The following is a 22531-nucleotide window of genomic DNA, read 5'->3' as shown; positions in this document are numbered from 1 at the left end:
AGCCATCTGTACACCAGGCCCAAGGAAAAATACATACATATAATAATGACGTGTTCCCAAAGCCAGGCCCCAGTAAAAACTTTCTCAAGCTTCAGGGTTGTTTTAAACGCATCATTTTGGCCTGAGGCCAAATAAACATGGTTCTACCTATAAAATCCACCAGCTTTTTCAATGGCTTTGTTAGCATGGACTCAACTCCAAGCATTACCAGCACTTTCTTGCCTTTGCAGATCCTACCCAGACCTTTCCCTGGTGCTTAAAGGCTCTCCAGCTCTGTCCTCCTTCATTTCAACATTCCCTCACCCCCCTCAGAGAGGTGTCCACAGCCCCCAGGTGCCACACAGGGATGCCCATGGCAGCAGCCTGTTCCCTTTCAGGTGAATTCCTCCCTGCTCCGTGTATTCTCATCCCTGGTATCTGTATCTTCACAAGGTGACACCTGTCTGGGACATTATCTCAGCACCAGAGCCCAGGCACCTTCCCTAGAAATGCCACAGTGACTTGCACAACCTGAAGACCTGGTTAACTTCTAGGTGAAAGGAATACCTGGAGAAAAATTAAATCCACCTTGGTTAACACCATATCAGCAGCTTCAGCTACTTCTTCACCAATCCATTCTCCTCCTTCAGGAGCTTCCTCCTTCTCTGGGGTCCCCAGGGCTATGAGAAGACCCCTCAGCCCATCTTCTCTGTATTCAGGACCCCACAAATCACACAGACCCCCTTAACCTTATCTTCTAGTTGCTCTTGCCAAAACAGCACCTGAGAATGGGACCCAGCCCAAACTGGGGATTGAATCCCTGGTATCCACAAGCCCAGGCACAGCTGGGAATAACCCACAGGGACATGCAGAGGGCAGGGCAGATGCTGGATCCCATAAGGACTTGGGACTAACCTTCCCTTTCCTCAGCAGCACGAGTCCCCCTGTGATGGAAAAGCCCCCCACTCTCCACCCCAGCACTGAGCAGCTCTTATAAAACACAGGAATGAGGGACAGGATTCCATGAGCTGCTGGGAAATCAGGCTGAGCTCAGATCCAGGCTGCCTACAGGACTGACATCTGTTGGGGCATTCACACCTGCTTTGGAACTAAATCAAGGTGAGGTGAGAATGAGGTAAGGAGCAGCTCGGCTCCATCAGGCTGAGGTCAGCTCCCAGCACATCCAGCTGTGCCGCTCCAGAGGTTCATGGGAATGGTAAAGTAAAATCTACATATTTTAAAAATGAGACACCTATAGAGTTTAAGCACTGCCAGAGTTAGGGAGCAGCTAATTACAATCCTGACCAGCTGGAGCTTTCCAGGCTGAACTCTTTCCTAAATTGCTAAATTAAATCTCGTGCTCCCTTTTGACTCCTTTTCTAGAAGGTCTCTGAAAAATGGACAGCCTAAAAGACTCCCATCGATTACTCTGCACTGGATGCAAGGCTTGTGGAAAAAAATGAAATTATTTTAATGTAATTATTTTAATTTTGAGTGGCAGTTACATAAATCTGTAATGCTGTTTAGGTGCTGCTTTGTATAGCACTAGCCTAGGACTCTTCGGAATTTAATGATAATGAAGTTTTATATCAGAAAGTGCTGAGTGTGTAGGGAGTGGCAACCAGTGACCCCAGAGGCTGGACCACAGAATCCCAGAATATGCTGAGTTAGAAGAGTCATCAGGATCATCCAGTCCAGCCCTGAGCCCTGCACAGGCCCATCCCCAAGAGTCACCCCCTGTGCCCCAGAGGATCAGCCAAACCCTCCTGGAGCTCTGGCAGCCTTGGGGCTGTGCCCACTGCCCTGGGGAGCCTGGGCAGTGCCCAACCAGCCTCTGGGGGAAGAACCTTTGGCTGAGATCTAACCTGAGCCTGCCCTGACACAGCTCCAGCCATTCCCTGGCTGCTGTCCCTGGTCCCCCCAGAGCAGAGCTCAGTCCCTGCCCCTCCTCTGCCCCTCCTGAGGGAGTTGTAGCTGCAATGAGGTCTCCTCTCAGTCTCCCCTTCTCCAGGCTGAAGTGCAAACCTTTTGGAAAGGAATTTGGCACTGGAGAGGTTCCCCCCCATCAGCTGTAAAGGGCTGAGTTTGTCCTGCAGCCTCCCTGACACAGGAGGGTGGTCCCACCAACCACCAATCCCACCCAGTTTTTGCACAGGGCTGAGGGCAATCCCTCAGGTCTCCTTCCCTCAAATGGTGTTGGATGAAGGCATGTCCAACAGGACAGATCAGCCCCCACAAAACCTGACTGAGAAAACATGGACATGTTCACCCCCCAGGGAAGCCTCTGGCTCCTGATCAACCCTGTGCTGGATGGGGATCATGTCGGGAATCACATCCTGCTGGACTCAGCACAGGCCTCTGGGCAGCTGCAGGGACAGTGCTGGGATGGACATGCAAGTCTGGGTGGCAGCACTTCCAAACCCAGTGGGGAGGCCCCTGTGAATGAACACAGCCTTGCCCATGGCTTCGTAAAATAGAGCTTTTATTTGTTCATACAAATAGCATGAATTATCAGAGTTTCATTTTCCTAGAAATGTCTTTCTCTGTGCAAAATTAATTTGTGTTGTACATACCACAAAATACTCCATTTACATATTTTTTCAGATTTTCTTTTTTGTGGGTTTGTTTGTTTGTTTTTCTTTCCATTCTGTTCTTTTTCTTACAAATTGGTTACTACTCTCTAGAGCCATGTTACAGACAACACATCACTACTACCTGTACTGCACTTCTGAACGCAGGACTGAATGAAACTCAGCCATAAATTAATGTTACAACGTGGAAAAAAAAAAAAAAAAAAGAAAAACAACCAAACTTTTAATCACACCTCCAAGCTTAAATTAAAACAAAAAAGGTATTTTTTAAAAAATGATGACAATAGCACTGATTCCAGTATCAGCAACCAGTTGTACACCACGGGGAATTCACCTTCACTGTTGTATTTGTTAGGTAAGGCTTTTTTGCATTAAAAGTCCAGTGCAGACTTCATTATGAAGGATGTTGAGTCAGAGCTAACAACTTGCTTAAGGTTAGAAGAGTTATTACTCACTCTCTGTATTTCCACTCTCCGTATTTCCACTCTCCAGCAGGATTGTTTCACAAGAGCCTTTTGCAGCAGGGCTCGGTTATACAAACCAAGCCCACGCTCCGCTGTGCAGCTGAGGAAGGCAGTGGGGTGTTAAAAACCTGTTTCCAAGAAAGCAAGAAGGAAGACGTAGGGGATGCAAAACTCTTCTGGCATTGAGGAGCAGGCACGTGCTCCGGAGGGAAGCACATGGGAAGGAAACCACAGCAGGTCCTGGAGCGAAACCGCTCGGGGAAGCGGCACAGCCGCGGCTGGGAGCTCACCCAAAGGCCAGGTGGGGAGGTCCAGCTTCTTTCCACGCATTGCATAAGCTGCTAGTAGGAAGACTGAGGTTTGGAGAACCAAAAATCACTCTTTTTTTTCCACCAGGAAGTGTTTTCTTCTCGCTGCCTGCAGCCCCTTCCCCTCAGGTTTGGGATAAAGCAGACACACCGGAGCATCCGTCACCTGTCCTGGCAGCAGGGAACAGGGCTGGGGACACGGCTGGAGCTGAAGCCAAAGCCCCTGAATGTGCATAGATCCACCCACCACCTGCACTGTGCAGGATGGGGGGCATGTGGGGGCTGCACAGCCCAGCAGGTCCCACATCCCCCCTGTGCCCCCTGAAGTGGGACTGTGTCAGCCCGAAGCGTTGCTTCCTCACTAGAAATGGCTCAGGGCAAAGAGGAGAACTTTTCCTGTTTGTGGGAAGATGTGCTTGGAGGCAAACCCCAAGGAGGGATTTGCATCTGCTCACAGCAGCTTTGCAGGCGGCTCAGGCCCCATGTTCTGCTCAACATCTCCCTTTCCTTGAGGTCACCCCAGTGCACTGACCCCATGTGTGAACCCACACATGTCCCTGGCTGGTGGACTCACACGGACCCCATGGCAGGGGGCTGGAATGGGATGGTCTTGAAGGTCCCTTCCAACCCAAACCATTCTGTGATTCTTTGAAATCCCTTTGGAGATGTGACACTGCTGAGCCAAGCCCAGAGCCCTTTGGTTCAAACAAAGCACTGAAGTGCAGATCCCTGCAGCAGACCCGGAGCTGAGTCTGCTCTTTGCTCCATCTGCCTGAAGCAGGACCAGATCAAGACCCAGAGAGAGCAGCCCAGGCTCTGAGGGAGGTTTTCATCCCCCAGCAGCCACAGCAGAGAGCTGTAAGGGGCAGGCAAGAGCGAGGAGGCTGCAAAAGTAAAAGAAACATCTGGGAAATGCCATTGAATGGATCCCACCACAGCTGGGCACAGCTCAGAAATGAGATGCTCCAAGGGGCAGCTGTGGGTGACTGGGGAGAGGTGCAGGGCTCACTTTTATATAGAAAACATATATAAAATCAGATGTTGTACTGATCGCTGCTGTTGCTGTTTCCAGTTTCCCTCACACTGCTTTATGAAGTGCTGGAGTTACATCAGCAGACACTCAGTGAAGTGCATCATCTCAGTGTTGCAGGTGAGGCACGCAGGGTTTTGCTGCCCAAAGCCATCATAGCCCTCCTTCTGTTAAAAATGCAAGGAGCAAATCACTTCAGCTGCCACCCTGCTCTGAAAAGGTTCCAGCTGAGCTTGCAGAGCCTCTGACAGCAGTGCTAAGGCATCAGACACACACAGTCCTTATTGGGACCTCCTGAGCTCATAAACCTTGGGCCAGAGCTCTCAGGACAGCCCAGCTGACTGCCCTGAGTCCCACAGCATCTATTTCCACCCAAGGGGAAGGATTTCCATTTGCTCAGAGCCTCCTGTCCTGCCTGGCTGCCACCCTTATGCTCAGCCAGGGCACCCCTGGGCTGCTGCAGTGCCCCAACCCACCCCAGTCTCCCCCCTGCTTTCCTACAGAGTCACCCTCATTGCCAAAGCAGCACTTCCTCCTGGCTCTAGGCAAACCCTGCTCCTTGGGAGAGACACGGATTGGGCGTTGGACCAAAAAGTGATGGGAATTAAACTGCTTGATGTTCCCCAGGTTGATGTACTGGCAGCTGCCGTGGTGGCTGTGGGACCGGAGGTAGCGTTGCCTGTGCAGTGTCCTGGGATGTGTTCCGTGCTGGGCATGGTGCCAGGCAGAGACCTGGGGTTTTTCCACGGCTCTGCCAGTGTCTCTGGTGGGTGGAGGCCACTCCACGTGCTGCAGGTGCAGCCGTGTCCCAGCAGTGCCCGGAGCACGTGGGCATCCCCGGAGCGACGCTTCCCGCACGTCGCTCCGACCAGCACCGTGTGTGACACACACAGACACGGGTACTTTGCATTTGTCCTGCAGTGAAGATTTCAAATGCATAGAGGGATCGTGGGAAACAGCCTCCTGGACAAAAGGCAGGAGGGAAAAGTGTACTGAGGAGAGAGCTCTGCTCATGCAACAGGCTCTGCGGCTTCTCCGCTGGGAAAAGAGCCCTGGGTGTGAGCAGGAGCTCCATGGCTTGGGGTTCCCCAGGCTTGCAGCCACTGGGAGCACATGCTGCTGCTCAGCAGAGCTATGTGGGGGGAAAGAATTCCCAGCCTCCCTCCCACCCACCCCAGTGAAACCCCCCTGGGGCTGTGGGACTAACTGGAAAACCGTGGGACAAAGGAGCACAACACTGGAGCAGAGACTGGGACACCGGAGTAGGGAAAGCAAGTGTTTTATAAAGGCCAGATACCCGTAACAAAAATAAACCTGTGCTTTCCCTCCCTCCCCTCCCTTTTTTTGATTTTTTTTTTTTTTTTAAATACAAATTTTGTTTAGGAAAAGTGGTAGCACTGTCTGTTACAAACCAAACCAAAAAGAGGAGGAAACAGAAGGGGGGAGGAAAAAAAAAAAAAACCAACAAAAAAAAAGCCAAAAGAAAAAGGAAAAGAGAGACATATTAGAATTAAACACCGTGGAATGTTAAACAGGTTACGGGCTACCGTTCTAGCCAGTGCGGTTAGGCAGCTTAGTGAATTAATTGCTTAGGAATTAAAAATAAATTATTATAAAATAGATTTCTGTACATTTTACATACATATATATCTCTTTATATAAGCAAACCGTGCTGGGCAAGGAATTACAAGGGGGTCTTTCCCACGCCAGGCTCAGTCCCAGCCAAAGTCCTGCCCCGTCATCTGGTAGAACTTCATGTTGAAGGGCCGGTAGAAGTCCCGCAGCCTCTGCACCACCTCCTGGTCGATGTCGGGGTGGGTCCTGCCTTTGGTCTTCCCCAGGCAGTGGGGTTTGCTGCTGCCTTCCGCCTTCTTCAGGCACGGGAACCCCTTGGTTTTGTTGAAGTAGAAGTGTTTGTCGGTGATGATCCTCTTGAGGCCCAGAAAGTCCTGGACCCTGCCCAGCTCCCCCGCGGGGTCGCTGATCAGCCTCTCCCCGCTGACGAAGAGGATCTGCCCGATGGGGAAGTAGAGGAGCCAGTTCTCCAGGTGCTTGGCGTAGATGCCAATCTGGATGGCGCTCCACGAGGTGTCGATCAGGCCCGTAGTCCTGTTTTTGAAGGTCAGGCTCTCAAAGGTGGGGATGTCGGGCTTCTTGGAGAGCGTCTGGGTGTAGTCCGAGATGGCTCTGGTCACGGGGTCCCGCACCACCACGATGAGCTTCGTGCCCTTGGACATGGAGGAGATGCGGGCTGGGGCCTCCTTGGTGACGAAGTAGCTGGGGGTCTTCTCCATGGTGATCTGCCCCTCCAGCGTCCTGGGCATCAGGTCCCTGCCAGCAAAACACGAGGACGTGGGTCAGAAGGGCAGGGAACAGGGAAAAAACATCCATATGCATTTCTAGGTATGTTCACACATAGGTACACACAACAATGCTTCTGCATAACATGCCTTCACAGGCCATTTGGTTTGTACAGACAAATCCATTTTCCATTGATTTAGGGATTAGGGGGGGATTATTATTAAAGGCCACTGTATTAGAAATCCAGCTGAGTAATCTCCCAGTTATCCATGAGTGGATTAGCTGGGCTACAATGCACCTGGAGTGTGGCTACACGTACCACACCAGCTCCAGAGCGGTCAGGATGAGTCCTGAGCTGCACCAGGTGGCTTTTCTGGCTCATGGCAGCACCACAGAGCCCTCAAGCCCCAACCCAGAGCTCACTTCCCCACAGGAACGAGAGGATGGCTTAGCGGAAAAGCAGGAGCTCGTCAGAGCTCATCCACCTCGCTTTCCCTTGCATCCCAAATGCAAAACTTTTCCAAATTCAGGCAAGAGGGAGCAATCTGTCCCAGGCTTATCAACAGCAGGACCTCACCAACCACAGGGGTCCTCTTACACCCAGCTTCACCCACTGCTTTAATATTCCCTGTTGATGCACAGACTTGTTCCCTCACATGAACTAAAAGGAGAATCAGGAGCTGCTGCTGGTGGCATCTTCAGCACATCCCAGTCAAGCACCCAACAAGGACAGTCCCTCCCAGCACTCCCACAGGCTACAGCAGGTCAGGATACAGGATACAACCATGGAGAACACAACCTCAGCTCATGGGCAGGACGTACCTTCACAAAGTACCTGTGAAACCTAAAGCTTTCAGCAATTCCACCTTCTTCTCTGGTTATTTCTAATTAACCATGTTGGGAAGCACTGGAGAGCTTGCAGAACTGATGGAAGTGGCACAAAGTAGGGAGAGTCATTTTTTCCTATCCTTCACTAGGCAAGCTGAAATATTTCAGACCATTTGCCAATTCATTCCTTTTATAACCCAACGGGACTCATTTGCTCTGGGTTGCAAGACAGTCGAAAAGAAAAGGCAAGAGGGGAGTCAGGCACGAAATTAAAGCTATAAAACTTGATTAAGTTTTCAAAGCATCCACCCAGCACAGAGAAATAACCAGCCAGCGTGTGATCTGCGAGCCCCAAGCTGAGCTTCCCTCAGCTTTACAACACCTCACAGAGGCTGTTCCCCCACAGCCACCTCCTCCCTCACTGCTTTTATGCTTCCACAGCAAAGATCACCAGGGTTCCTGCAATTAAAAAAGCCACTGGTAGTTTGTGCTAAAGCCAATGGTTGCCCTGATTAAGAGCTCAAGGGAAAAAAGCCTGACCAATCTGTTCTGAGGCCAAAACACAGGGAAACCAGGAATGAGAGGTCTGATTGCATCAAAAATCATCCCATGCCCACGAAAGCTGGTCAGTAGCTGTTTATGCAACTCCTGGTGAGCTCACAACTGTACCTGGTGTTTTGCCTCATCAGCTTCTGGCATTACCTTTGTGCAATGTGTTTACTGGCAAAGGGGCACCCACTGGCTGCACCTCCACCCCGCAGGTGAGCTGTGCCTGGGGGCTGCCCAGAAAGCCCCTTCTTTACATGGTGGGTGATGGTCCCTGTGCCAGATCTCCACAGGACATTGGGGGAAGTGGTGATGGACAAGCTGGGCTGTGGAGGAAGAGGATGCCAGCTTGTGCAAACCTCCAGCCATGCCCAGGGGTTGTGGCAACCCCGAGGGCTGGGATTTCAAGTCCGCACAAGCGGAGTTTCACATGCAGATAAAAATCACGCTGGTCTACCAGACACCTGGGACATGAGAGCTTCTGGAAGTCAGGAGGCAGCATGTGCCAAAAAAACAGTAACCAAAATAAAACTCTGACTAATCCTTTGCCTTTCTGGCCAACTCTGCAACCCCACGATGCCGTCACAGAGCTGGGCCAGTCAATAACGCTCAGAGCAACTCCTAAAGCTGTCGTGGGCTGATGTGGATTTCAACATTCGCTCATTAAGTGGTGTCTCCTTTTATGGCCACATTAAACCCGAGTTCTACATCCTGCGCTGGCCACCAACTGCTTTCCAGCTTGATTTAAGAGGTTGGTTTCAACCCATGAAGTCCTCAATGGTCTGGGACCTGCCTAGAGCAGAGAATGGTTCCCAGGACATCCTCAGGATGGCTGTGTTGCACTGGAGCCCTTTGGCTTCAGGTCAGGTCCATCAGAGCTGGTTGTATGGGGCCCTGCACCTTGGCACAGACTTCTCCTCCAGGACTACTGCAGTCAGTATATATCCATCGACTGGGAATGATGCAAGGCTTATTTTCCCTTCCTTGCACAAGAAAGGCATGGGGTAGGGCTGGGCCGTGAAATGGGAGGAAATTGCTGGGAATGCAGTGCCAAGTCAGTTGATCCAGTTGGGAAACACAGGTTCTTAATTAGCATTTCAACAAACACAGAGGAGAGCACTGTGTAAGTGGAAAAAACGGGGAGAAACTCTTTACTTAAGAGACATCCACTGGCCTGGTGTCAGTCCCTTTGCAGAGCTGTCATCTCCTGAACCCACACCTCAATTGTGGCTGAAAGCACTCAGCTCTGTGCAGGTCTAGACCCACCAGATTGTTATCTGTGGAGAGGATCTGAATCCCTGGTGTTTGCAGAACATCTTGCTGGTGACCCATTGCAGCAGGAGAAGCAGGACAAAGCACATTGGTGCTGCTGCCCTCAGGTTGGCCAGCACAGGCTGAGATGAGCAGAGGTAGGAACGGAGCTTTCAACCCAAGAAGAAGACCTGGAACCACCAAAACCAGCCCTCAGGCCCTTGTTCCTGCACTCCCTTCATTGTACCCACACAGGTGCCAGGCATAGCCCAAAACTAAGATCCTCAAGGTTGTCTCAGACGCTGCCTTATTTGAAAAGTGGCTCCCTGAAAGTGAGACAGCTGCAAGTGAAGCCAAAAACTGTGGCCCACGGATGTGGTTTGAACCTCTGACAGCATCACATCCAGGAAGGCAAAGTTTTATTGCATGGGCATGTCAGCTGTGAGGAGCTTTCCCATGGTTTCCATAAGCTCCCACAGAGGCTCCATCCGTCACGCTGGCAGCCAGAGACAACAGAGCCTCGGGGACAGGAGGAACTGGTACTTTGGCTGCTCTGAACTCACAGCGGTGGAAAAGTCACCAAGAAGTGCTTGTTCTCATTCAAACCACAACTGGAGAACAGCAGCTTGGCCCAGTGCAGCTCCAACCTGCTGGACATGCGTGTTGGTGGAAGGAGGATGAGCTCCCTGCTCCTGGGGCTCCACGGCAGCAAGGGCCACACTAAACCACAGCTGCTGCACAGGGAGGGGAAAGAGGAGCTGTGATGGTCAGAAGCCACAATGCCCTGGCAGGATGCAGCTCCTTGGGCAAAAGGAGTGGGGTTCAGCACAAACCCACGTTCAGCTCAGCGGTGTGTGCACAGCTCAGCCCTGGGGCAGCTTGTGACAGATGGGGAGCCTTCCATTCCCATGGAGCCTTCCACTCCCATGGAGCCTTCCATTCCCATGGAGCCTTCCACTCCCATGGAGCCTTCCATTCCCATGGAGCCTTCCATTCCCATGGAGGCTTCACAGGCACAGTGGAGACCCGGGCAGCTCCTGCCAGCACTCTTTGGTGTGAGGAAAGAATGGCAGAGGTGCAGCCACCACTGCTGTCCTTATGGGAGAGCAAAGGGAGAGGATAAAGGGAGTCAGGCTGTGGGAAACAGGGAGCTCAGCTGAGCCCCAGTCAGGACAGGGCTGGATGAAGACTCTGCAGCGGAAACTCGTAGTGGAAAATAAAGATGGTATGAAAAGCTTGGCAAGCAATCCCTCCTGCCTTGTTATCCTCCTGCCTTCTGGCAACCTGCAGTTCAAAGACCTCTGGAGCCAGCATCTGCATCCAAATCATCTCATTTCATAGTGGCTATGAACTGTCTAATCCTTTCAAACCCATGAATACTCCTGGCCTTGAGAACATCCCACAGCAGAGAGTCCCAGCACCAAAGTGTTGCCTCTACCCGTCATCTGAACTCTCTCACTCCTTCCCTTCCTGGGAAGGGATGAGGCATCTGTTCCTGAGCATGGAAGAGGGAAGTGAGGATGAGGAACAGGCTCCCAGCATCTTTTACTCCCCACCCAGCCCACCCAGCCCAGCCAGCAAAGCACTGGTGGGGCTCAGTGCTGCTGACTCGGGCAGAGCTGCCAGGGGTCCCAGCGAGGGGAGGGAGTTGCTGTGTGAGCACAGCCAGGAATTTTGCACAGCTATGAATTCTGCACAGGCAGAGAGCAGAGCCCCTAACCCTGAGCTATTAACATGTCAAGAGGGACAGAGGAAAAGCTTTTCCTTTAATGAATATCTCCTCGGCAGAGCCTGCACCCTCCGTAGGCGAAGTGATAGGCTTAGTCTAAAGATGGATTGGCCTACTTTACCTATTAACCACTTAGACTAATGTAATAAAGGCTCTCTTCATTCAAACAGCCCTAATCCCCAGCCCCACACAGCTCTGAAGCCTGGAAGAAGAAGGGATGCTCAGACAAACACGGCCAGGCTGCTGCTTGGACAGGCACCGGGCGGGGGATTTTATGGGACAGGTTTTTTAAAGTGCAAACTTCTCCAGTGTGAAAACTGGGCATGGAGCAAGATAAATTTACAAAGTGGGGATGACAGGTGGCCCCACAGTAATCCAATCCTGAAGCCTAATGCCCTTTGTGGCAGCTTTTGTCTGTGCAGAGGGGCTCGGGGCTAATCTGCTGCCACGTCTCAGGGAGGGACGGAGGGGGGGGGCAAGTGGACCCCCACAACCTGTTGCTGGTTATTCACTGCAGGTAGGACAGACCAGAGCAGTGGTGGATTTATCCCTGGGGATGCCTGTTGGTCCCCCCACGCACCTCCTGCCATGGCAAACACCTGCTGGGATAAACCCCTCTGGGGTCTGCTGGAGCCCTGGGGGGCTGCAGAGACTCCCACCCCCGGCCGTCTGCCCACACAGGGGTCAGCGTCAGGCTGCCCGGCCCAGACACAGCTCACTCAGATGAGTCTGCCTTCCTGGGGAGGGCTTCATGCTGGATGTAATCCTACCCAGCACCTGGAGCCACCCAGCATCACTTTTGGGGCTGTTCCTCAGGCTCCAGCACGTTCAAGCATTGAGTCCCACAGTGCCAAAATCAGGGCTCCCTGTGCTGCAGCAGTGGCACCCTCCAGCCTCAAACCCCTCCACCCCACCTGCTCAATCCCTCAGTTTCCCTCTGCAAGGGTGACAAAACTCTCCTGGAGGAGTGTACAGGGCGTTGTAAAAGCAAGGGAATGCCACAGCACCTGGATGCAGCTACAGGACGCAGACTGAGGAGTGCTCACAGCTGTCCCTGCAGCAGCTCTGCCACCAGATACAGCAAGAACTGCCTTTGGTGCAGAATTCCTAGACTTTCTCCCCATAGCTGTTCCCTGGAAGCAATAAAAATAGGGGAAATGGGAGAAATATGAAGTCAAACTGTTTTGGACATCAATCAAGTTCAGGCTTGTCATCCAGAACCATTTGCTTTGCAGCCCCAGCACTGCACACACAGAGCACCCAACCTATTTCTGGCCAGTTTCTGCCCAAATTCCTCACTGGTGCTTCAAAAAGTGATTCCTTCCCAGAAAAGTGAATTTTGGCAACCTGACTGTTTCTCATCCCAAATCCTCCCAAAGGGTTGTCCTAGAAACCACGTAAGTTAGGTTGGAAGGCTGTGGTGAGAAGGTGAATAGAAATACAAAAGATAAACTTAAAATTCTTCTTTCCTGGGGGGAAACAGATTTTTAGCCTCCAGAATCCCCTCAGAGTGTTTGAAAACCCAAGGTGACACCAAGCTCAGGTAGAGCCAGAACCAGAATAACCCCCAAAGTGGTACAATTTGGTGCATGTGATAAATTTAAGATTTTTGCTGCATTTTTAATTTGCAGGCTAGAAAGCAAACAAGCCCACAGGTCCCAGCTTGGAACAGCTCTAGAGGGACTAACTGCAGAAGATAAGGCAGGTTAAAGCTTCATCCCCTCCCACATTACTGCCCTGTTCCTGGGGGCAGTTGGGTCCCCTGCTCCATCCCAGCATGGTCCTGCTCAGCTTTGCTCCACTCAGGATCCCACCAAAGCCAAAGGGCTCATTTCAAACCACAGTCCACCTGCTGCCTTAAGTCAAACTCACTTCTGGGGAGGGTTTGACTGCCACTCCCACCCTGCACAGCCAATTCTCATTCTAATAATTCCCACTGGTTCTCTGCCTCTTCCTCTCCTCCCCCATCCCAATAAATAAATTTAGGCCAAGTGAGCTGACTCCAGCATCTTGAAAAAGACTTGTGGACACCCAGGGGTATCTACATGGGGGTGGCACCTCCACTGCTGGCAGCTCTGCCTCCCAACCCACCCACTCTGCCCAGGCAATACCCAGTCGGTCCCTGTTTCCGAGTCAGAGTTTTGCTGTCAGAAAGCAGGAAAAATGGACAGTGGTGATAAGAGCAGCCAAGGGCTGGATTAAAACCAAGCAGTTGTAGCCCTGTAGAGGCACCTGGCAGTGAGCAAGAGCTGTGTAATGTTCTGGGAAGTAAAAACTCAGAGCATCACCAGCTCAGCCCCTGAGGCCACCACATTAGTTCTATCCCAACCCCTCATCACGGCAAGGCTGATCACAAAATCATCAAATCCCAGCAATATTCCTTAAAAGCAAGCATCTGACAAGCCCGGGGAAAGACTGTTAAAGTAATAAAGCATTTTAATTGCATCACAGAACCTGCCACCTGCATCAAGGTCAACTGGCTTCAAAATTACCCTCTTGGCTTTGATTCCGCTTTCTCATGGCAGAAAGGGGATGGGAGAAAAAGGGAGGTGGAGGAAGAGGAAGAAACAGAGAGAGAAGAGGCAACAGCAAATTCCTCTTTGGGGGTGGGAGTGCTTGATGGTTTATTATTTGCTACACCACATTTTTCTTACCAAAATCTCCCCTGGCTTGGGCTGCTGTTGCACCGCAGACCTGTACAGTAGCAGGCAGCCTCTCCTCTTTTTTATGGCCAGTGGTAAGAGCAACATGTGTGCCTTTGTCTCGAGCAGGAGCCTGTTGTTTGGGTTGGCAAATTATACAACAATAAAAGGGAACGGCTGGGAACCGGGCTCGGCCTTTTTGAAATGGGTGTAACCCAATCCAGCTCCGTGGAACCCTCGCCACGACGCTTACACAAACCAGATGATGGGAATTAATGAACTTTGGGGGTGAGGAAGGGGCAGGGAAAGGAGAAAAAAAAAGTATGTGGGCCTGAAATGAATGTTTTTCTCCCTCTCCTTGCCCCCTGCCCCCGGAGCTGCCAGGTGCCCTTCACCTGTCGGGGAATTCAGGGGATTAAAGGAGGGAGAGGAGGGTGATGGTGTGTGAAGGCACCAAAGAGCTGGTGGCCACGGGTGGCATCACCACACAGGCCACAGGAACAGGCTCTGGCCGGGCTGTGGAGGCTGATCCGAGTTCCTTTGATGCGGATAAAAAGCCCCATCAAAGGCAGGGGGAGCAGGGAGGCAGGACACCGGCAGATGGCCCTTTGGGCCCCACCCCGGCGGCGGAGCCGGCACCAAACAGCCCCAGCAAACCAAAGCCGGCAGAGCCTCGAGGAGGGGGCAACACACTGCTGCAATCACCAGGGGGCGGGGGCTTTTTTGGACTTATTTTTTTTAATAAAAGGATTTCTCCGGCTCCCCAAAAGTCTCTGTGTTCAAATCAGACCTCAGAGCCACCACAGAGGTTTGACCCTCTCCACCCTGCAGCAGAGCTGGTCCAGCCAGAGCTGAGCAGAGGGTTTGCAGCAGCATCTGAGCACCCACCTGGACAAAGCAGGGCCTGATCCATGCACAAAACCTGGAGGGTTTGTGCCTCTGGGAACAGCAGTGAGTGTGATGAGCTGAACCAGCCTCTGCTGCCAAGGCTGCCTCCCACCCTGTGCCAGCCCAAACCCATCTTTCACCCAAATGCCTCCCCCAGCTGATGGGACTAAGTGGGTTAATTAGAAGCACAGACTCATAACCAAGATAATGACATGTTATCCCTTGCAGGGCTGCTGCCTTCTGCATCCAAATGCCATATATGGTGCACCATGTAGTGCAGCCTATAGGGCAGGAACAACTTAGATCAGCAGAAATACCTGATGGGAGTCTTGTCTGCACGGGACAGGGCTTGTGCATTCAGCAGTGAGGAAAATAAAGAGGCCCAAGAGGCACAAAGACTCCATGGAGGCTGATGGTGGTGTGGCCATCATTCCTGGGACATGCCTGGCCCTTGGCAAAGGATACAAAATCATGAAGGTGGCCTTGGAGGTGGCTGACTGGAGCAACCCCCTTTCCCACCCTAGAGCTGATGCTCCATGTGGGGCAGCCTCTGGGAGGAAAGGCTCAAGGGCCTGGGACCAGCCTGAAACCTGGGAGTGTGCAGATCTCTCCTCCAGTGGCCTGGGGGCCTCCAGCCCTGGCCATAGGAGGTCAAGGGCAGAGCAAGAACAAGGAAAGACACACCTCATCCCCTAGTGTTCTCCCAACCTCCATCCAAAATCAGCTCAGGGGCTTTCCTGTGCCTGATGCACTTTGCCCACCCAATAATCTTCAGTCAGTCACTCTTCCAACCCCTTGTCCAGGTGGATGTGCTATACCTGGACAAGGCCAGGTTGGATGGGGCCCTGAGCAACCTGATCTAGTGGGTGGCATCCCTGCCCATGGCAGGGGGTTGGAACTGGATGGTCTTTGATGTCCCTTCCAACCCAAACCATCCTGTGACTCCCCCTGAGCCCACACACTTCCAACCCAAACCATCCTGTGACTCCCCCTGAGCCCACACAGACCCTCCACGTGCACAGTCCATGTAAAGATCCTGCACCATCACACCAGTCCACCCCCACCTTCATCTCCAGCCTAGCTCTGAGTCTGTAGAGTACCACAGCTTCACCCTGGACTTCTCTTTGCCAGGCTGAGGACTCCCAGGCTGTTTGGTCATTCCTCAAACAGGAATTCCTCCAGCCCTAAAGAACAAACCCAAAATGCTGCCACTGTCACCTGCTGGACTCAGGCACTGACCGACATGGACTGCAGAGATGTGGGGCTTTCTTTGGGCCAGGATGGGCCATATTTCCAATTACTTTGTCCCCTCTTCCCCCAACAACAGCCCAAGATGTTACAAGTGCTAAGCAAGAACTTTCCCTCCTCCTTTGCAGGAGCCAGGCACTACATCCATCAACTTCAGCAGTTCATTACACAGGCCCTCCTCTTCTCTTTATGTAAACACCGAAGCCTCTTTCTGCTCCCCATCATACTTAAAAGCTCTGAACTTCCACTAAATAATTATCTTCACTGGGGGGGAGAGGGGCAGCACTTTACATATCAAAGGGCTGCTTTGGAGGGATTTACAATAATTTAAGATGAAGTGGTAAATATTCTATTCACTCCAGTTCATCTCCAGTAATAATTATAATCCTATTAGCAAGGTCCCGAGAAAGTGATTGCATTATCATCTAGTGAGCATCTATGTGGATTTCTTGGAGGGGTGGGATGGGGGAGGCCGTAGGCAAGGAAAGAAGGAAAAGCAACAAAAGACGCAATTGCCAGCACCTCCCTTCCCCCAGCAGGATTTGGGCTCCATTGTCCCGACGCTTCAATAGTGCTTTGCTCTGAAAGTAAGAGCTTTTGAGCGCACCAAGGGGGTGGGGCTGAAATGAGCATCTTATTCCTGCCGGTCACCCCCGGTCCCCTTTCATGGCCGTGGGTCCCCCCCGGTGCCGCTCCGGCCCACAAAGAGCGGCCGGTGCTGCTCCCGCGGGCAGCCGAGCCGCAATTAAAAGCTAATTGCCGTTTCTGGGTGAGTTCTTTAGAATATCGCCCAGCGGCACCGGGCTGCGCTGCCCACCGCCCCAGTCATGTGAGATTACTCTAATCTGTCTCCATTTCCCCCCAAAAAGGAACAAAAAGACCGGTTTTGTTTAAAAGCAGAACAGGGAGGGGGGCAGTTCTGTGAAACTCATGATTTAAGCGGAGGGGGAGAACCCCCAAACTCAGCAGGAAACATGACTGAGCTAACTGGTAAACTGGGACTAAAGACTCTTTCTCGGCAGATCGCAGCGCCAGCTGTCTGTGCCAAGCTGTGTGTTTGATTCCTGGTCCATGTCACCTCTCCCTACGCCCCGCTGGAGTGTTTAACTGGAATTTATCCCTGCAGGAGAGCCCCAGTTGCACCAGCGTAATCCTCTTCCCTCCCTTCTGGCACCTGGAGGCCACCAGTGTGAGTCCCCACCACCTCCAGCAGGAGCAGGAGCTCGGCTCTGCTTGCCCTGGTAGCTCAGCAGCCACTCCAGAGTCGTGCCTATGCAGGACTGGAAGAAGCCAGGATTACTGTCATGCTGTCCAAGAGCTTATTGCAAAGCAATAGAAACATTTTTTCCTAATAAATTAAACAGACAACAGCCTGAAAGGGAGGAAAGAGGAAGAATTTTAGGCATCTGCAGAGATTTCAGTGCTCACAACTCACTCCTGGGGAAAAAATAAATTCTCTGGGCTGCCTCTGCCTCTTACTCTATCAGGACCAGAAAGACCAGCAACTTCTCCTCCCTCCAAAATTTATAGCCTACAGTTAAAATTACATGTAGCACACTCCTACCTACAGTTAAAATTACATGTACTAAACTCCTACTACACAAAGATTTGATAGATCCACTTATGGATTCATTGCAAGACAAAGCTCTGCTCTCAAAGCCTCTTGGACAGCACTGGTTTAACACATCCTTGCACCAGAAGTGTGAATTCCTGAACTCAGCTTTACTTGGGTAGCACCAATTCTGCCCTCATGGGAAGCTGGAACAAGTATCTGCTGAGCTTGGACTGGCTCAGCAGGCACAGAATGTCCCTGCCCAGAAAAAAACCCAGCAAAGCAAAGAGAGTCGAGGTCTGGAGTTACTGGCTTAACTGTGGAAACAAATAAAAAGGGCAAACCCCAAAATGCAGCCCTTGCAAGGCTTTTGCTACCTCAGAGTAGGCCTGAGCAAAGGAAGCCTGGTTTGGAAGAGGCTTAAAAGCAGATGAAGAAATCACAGCTGGTGGGACACCCAAAACACATCCATGCTACCCAGGTGAACAGACTGTGGAATGTGGGACTAATAACACTGATCTCAGGGGTTTGGCTTCAGCTCCATCAGGAGAACAACTGGGCTCTTCTCACAGCTCCCCACCAAAGCCCACCACTCACTGTCAGCTCTCTTGCCACGCAGTAACTGCTCAGCCACCTCCAAGTGGCACCAGTGCCCACTGCAGCCTCTTCCCTCTGGCCCCTGCCCTGCCACCAAGGCTCAGACACAACCATCTGGTAGCAGCAGGAGCACCAGCCCGTGCTGGCAGCGTGTTCAGCCATCCCAGCACTGAGTCTGTAGCCCCAAACGTCTCCCACACCCACCAATTTGCTCTCTTAATTGCAGCAAGGGCACTAATCCTCTCAGAGATGTTAAGCCCCCCAGGCACTGCTCCTCGCTGGTCTTTAAGACACCTCTCCTCCTTGTAGGTCTGGGGAAATATTTCCTTGCAGCAAAGGGAGCCATCTCCGTGGGGTTAAACCCCAGGGGTGTGGGGATCTGGGATGTGGGGCAGGCAGAAGCTGAGGTGCACAGAGCTGGCACTGCAGCCAGGGTACAGCCTGTTGGCTTCCTGCTCTTGTCCCAGAAGCACTGGGTGTTTCAAGAATTAGATGCCCAAACCAAGAGCCAAAGAGCCAAGTCACCCACCCCTGCACATGGAGCAAAGCATCCTCCTGGCTCATGGCCTGTCACACTGGGGCTCCCGGGGCTCCTGCCCCTGGCTGGGACACCAGGAGGTGTTCCTGATCCAGGTGGCCCATGGGATGCTATCCCACCTGCCTCATCCCTGCAGTACCTGCACTTCAAGGCCCTTCTCCAGCAACCCCTTGTGCCTGTGTTGGTGCTGGGGAGCCCAGTGAGCAGAACACACCTCAGTTTGGACCCAAAGGGCACATCTGGTGTAACCAATGCAGGGGAGATGGTCCCTTCATGCACCCCAAGTTGTCTGCAAGGCAGCTGTGCAGCCTCCCAGTGTTTCTGTAGCCATAAGGAAGCTGCAATAAGGAAGCTTCCCAGTTTCAACTGGGATTTCAGCGGAGGTCAACCCCTAGTTGGAGCCATCCTGGGGTGGGGGTCCATATATGCATATAGGTTTTTATGGCATATACTTATAAATTAACTTGCTGGTGAAGTTTCATGCAGTGACCATGGCAGCAGCCTCTCTGCAGCCACCAAGAGCAGCTGGATGTGGGAGGCCAACCCTGGTCCACCATGGCTGAACACTCAGGAACTCAGGACCACCTAACAAATTTCCACCCAGGAGAGCACTACAAGGAGATGAACTTCAGTGTCCCTTCCCAGGCTCTCCCTCTTCCCTGGGGCACTGCCAAGCCACCACATTTCACCTGCTCCAATTCTGCTGGAAGGTAGGGGGGAAAAAAAACCCAACCCAACCCAGAAAGCAAAGAGCCAACCCCCCAGAAGTGCTGCACAAGTCAACAGGCACCAAACAAAACCAACCCAGCAAGACACAGGCAGGCCCACGTTCCCCTAATGCCACATCCATAAATCACAGCCCTGCTGAGAGGTCTTTTGTGTTTTTCCCACACCAAACAAATGCCCTAATCCTGTGCCTGCACGGGCAGGTAACGAGTCACTCTGATAATGCCTCCCTTTGTTAAACACCAGCACGAGTGGCCCAGCCTTTGCACAGGGAGGACTTTGTTTGCCACCTTGACACACATTTCTGCTAATCAAGCCCAGCCTTCCTGCTCTGAAAAAGCCTCCTGATAAGCCCCAGAGCCCCTTTCTGCTCTGAGTGACACCCTGGCTTGCACCCCTTGGATCATAATCAATGCAGGGGGAGCATTCCCGGTGATTCACCTGCCCTTGGGGTAAGACATGGCAAAGGGGGGGCTTAAACTACTGTCTAGACCCCCAAAAGGGACTGATGACAGCTGTGCTCCTGCTCCTCTTCCTCACCATGGGCATAACAACACAGGGAGGGGAGTAGGGACTTTATTGACCCAGCAGCACTTTCCTCTGGGCACTGAGAACCCCTCGAGCATCTTCCATGTGAAGTCTGAACCAGAGCCCACCAGCTCCTCCACAGCATATGGAAAGGCAGCTCACGAGGTGGCAGGGCCAGGGCAGGCTTGAAACAAACCTTGAGACACATTTACATCTACAGGTCCTCAAAAAAAGCTGTGTAGGATCTCCAGGAATCCACCTTCTACACCTAAAGGGATCCTCTGGGCATCCAGCACCGTCTGAGCAGCAGAGACCTTTGAGACATCAGCTCAGAAAGTCTCCAGCTTTCCATTTGCACCATGGAAAAAGAAAGTTATAATTTTTTCTGCCCCTTCTGGTCACAAATCCGTGTTCCTAGGACAAGTGCTGCCAAACCTCAGCTGCATGACTCCACCTGCCTCTTCAGCAACACCCAAAACAGCCATGAGACCACGTAGCACTGAGACTCCTCCTCAGCTGCCGTAAAGGGAAGGGGATGCCCTCTCTCACTCTCAGAGGATGGGCCACCTTCCCAGTGGCCAGAGAAGAACAAACCCAGGACCAGCTGCACGGGAAGGTGCCCAAGGAACCAAGCATGTCCTGTACTCACCAGCTGCTCATTACCCCCAGCATCCCATCAACTGGGTCAAGACTTTAAAATTGGTTTAGGATTTTATTCCCAGCTGAGCCACCCAGTTAACTCCTTAAAATCTCCCACTTCCTTCCCAAAAGGGAGGGGTGGCACCAACCCCATCCCGAACCATCAGTAATCTGGACACTGTCCCGGTCAGTGTGACCCCCCTGGGGATGAGCTATATTTGCCACCCCCTGGAACAAAAGGCCTGGCAAATTAATACACCGGTGATCCTCTCAGTGCTGATCCCTAAATGCATTTGAACACAAATGGGATTGTCACCTCAACTCATTTGTTAATGGATTTGTGATTTGCACTCATAAAGGAGTGGCACTGGAAATTAAGATCTCTCCGTAGTAAACAGAGCAGTAAGACATTTGTCCAGAATGGGATTTTTAACCCAACATCTCCAGTCAGGCCAGGATGAACAGCCTGATTCTCTCCCCTCCTTTTTACACTCCACATTGAACATCAAAGACACAAAATCAAGTTCCAGGATTAAAAGAACATCGTGCCCATTGAGGCAATCAAGCTGCAGGTTTGTGGTGCCACCACATCTCAAGATGGGTCCCCAGTGATGCTGCAGGGCTCAGGGTAGAGCAGAAGGAACCCAACCAGGCTTGGGAAGGAGAGAAATTCCCAGCAAGGGAGGGAGACAGGCACCAATTAGGGAAACAAGAAGGAGCAGGTCTGTCTGCAGACTCCCTTCCTGCCCCAGTCATTACGTGGGATCATGACGTGGTCACAAACAGTCCACGAAACACAGTCAGGGGCTCTTCAAAGAGCAGGCTCAGCTGGTGGAGATGCTCTGCTGCAAGCACAACAGATGCAAAGCACTGCTGCTCATTAAAAAGGTATTCACATAATTAGAGACTTCACTTGGCCATAGCAATGATTTGATCTAGTCCAGAGCACTCATCCAGTATCTGAGGGCTCTCCATGCCTGCTTCCCACTCCTGACTGCTTGGTTTGTCTCTGTGTGGAACCCTGCCCACCTCCTCACACCCCACACACTGCAGGTCCACTGGTGACAACCAGGAAGCACCTTAGGGAGCAAAGCTACAAGTGTCAAAATCCATCACCAGCTTTCAGCATCCCACCCAGCTTCCACCAAGAGCTGATTTCCTTCCAGAGCCTGCGATGGGGCTGAATTATCCCCAAGTCCTTTGAGCTCTTCTACATAAAGAGCACAGTGGGCTGGGCTGCCAAGGCCTTGGAGCACAACCCAAGTGAAATGACTTTTTCCTGAACACTGAGGGCTCTGAATGACAGCTATTGTTATTCAGATGAAACCAAGTGTCAGATTAACAAATCAATGGGCATAAGAGATATAAAATGGGTGACCATTGAAGCCTTTCAAATACCCAAACATATGGATGAACCAAACGTGGATTGTAATTGACTCACCTCCACCTTTGATCTCTGCACCCTTGGGTTCCCAAAGGGACAGCCCAGCCCCCTCTGACCCGGGCTGAACCCACTGGGGACCCCATTGTGAGCCCTCACAAAGTCTTTTCTCTCTGCCTCCATCCCCTGGATGTAGATCCAGCCTGGGGTTTGGAGAGTGAGACCAGCCAGCTCTGCCTGGGAGAGCCAGGGATGCTGGAGATGGGCAACCTGCATTACCTCCCCCGGAGCCCACCACCCTGGGCACCCCCTCCACCAGTCCCCATCCTTAGTGGTGGCCCTCAGTCAACTGGATGTGCACGAGGTCTGGGAAGCAGCAGGAGTGGCCCCACAGCAAGCATGGGCAGTACTGATGCTCACTCCCCCACAGCTCCCAGAGACAGATGTGGGATCTGCTCTGTTTTCCAAGGATTTTCCCTGTGCAAAGCCAAGGGTCAGACTTTGCTGATGGGTTTGTGGAATGCATGTGCCTCTGCTACAAAATTTGGGCCGATCTGGAAGTGCTGGAAGCTGCTCTGCTCTTCTCCAATGGCCTCAACATCACATTATCATCTATGCTTGATTAAGAAACGTGATTTTTAACTTTCCCGGAGCTGTTTGTCAAGCTACATTGAAATTAACCCAGCATTTAAACAAATGTTATCCCTAAATGTTTACTTATGGGGCTTGGAGTGACTTTTGACCAGTTTCAGATGGATGCAAGAG

At 51.9% G+C, this 22531-nt stretch overlaps 1 protein-coding gene across 1 annotated transcript in view; it reads right to left on the bottom strand.

Annotated features, from left to right (window-relative positions):
* Positions 1–2600: 2600 nt before the first annotated feature.
* The window catches only part of HS3ST3B1 (heparan sulfate-glucosamine 3-sulfotransferase 3B1), a 29866-nt gene continuing 9935 nt past the window's right edge, over positions 2601–22531 (bottom strand). Inside the window, exon 2 of the mRNA XM_017837887.1 lies at positions 2601–6703. Coding sequence (XP_017693376.1) covers positions 6085–6703 — 619 coding nt within the window. The 3' untranslated portion in view covers positions 2601–6084. The remainder of the gene's footprint in view (positions 6704–22531) is intronic.

The sequence above is a fragment of the Lepidothrix coronata genome, unplaced genomic scaffold, assembly GCF_001604755.1.
Source record: "Lepidothrix coronata isolate B3197 unplaced genomic scaffold, Lepidothrix_coronata-1.0 Scaffold315, whole genome shotgun sequence".
Classification (NCBI taxonomy): domain Eukaryota; kingdom Metazoa; phylum Chordata; class Aves; order Passeriformes; family Pipridae; genus Lepidothrix; species Lepidothrix coronata.
The sequence above is the reverse complement of the archived record's forward strand: the minus strand, read 5'-3'. Positions and strand labels throughout refer to the sequence as shown.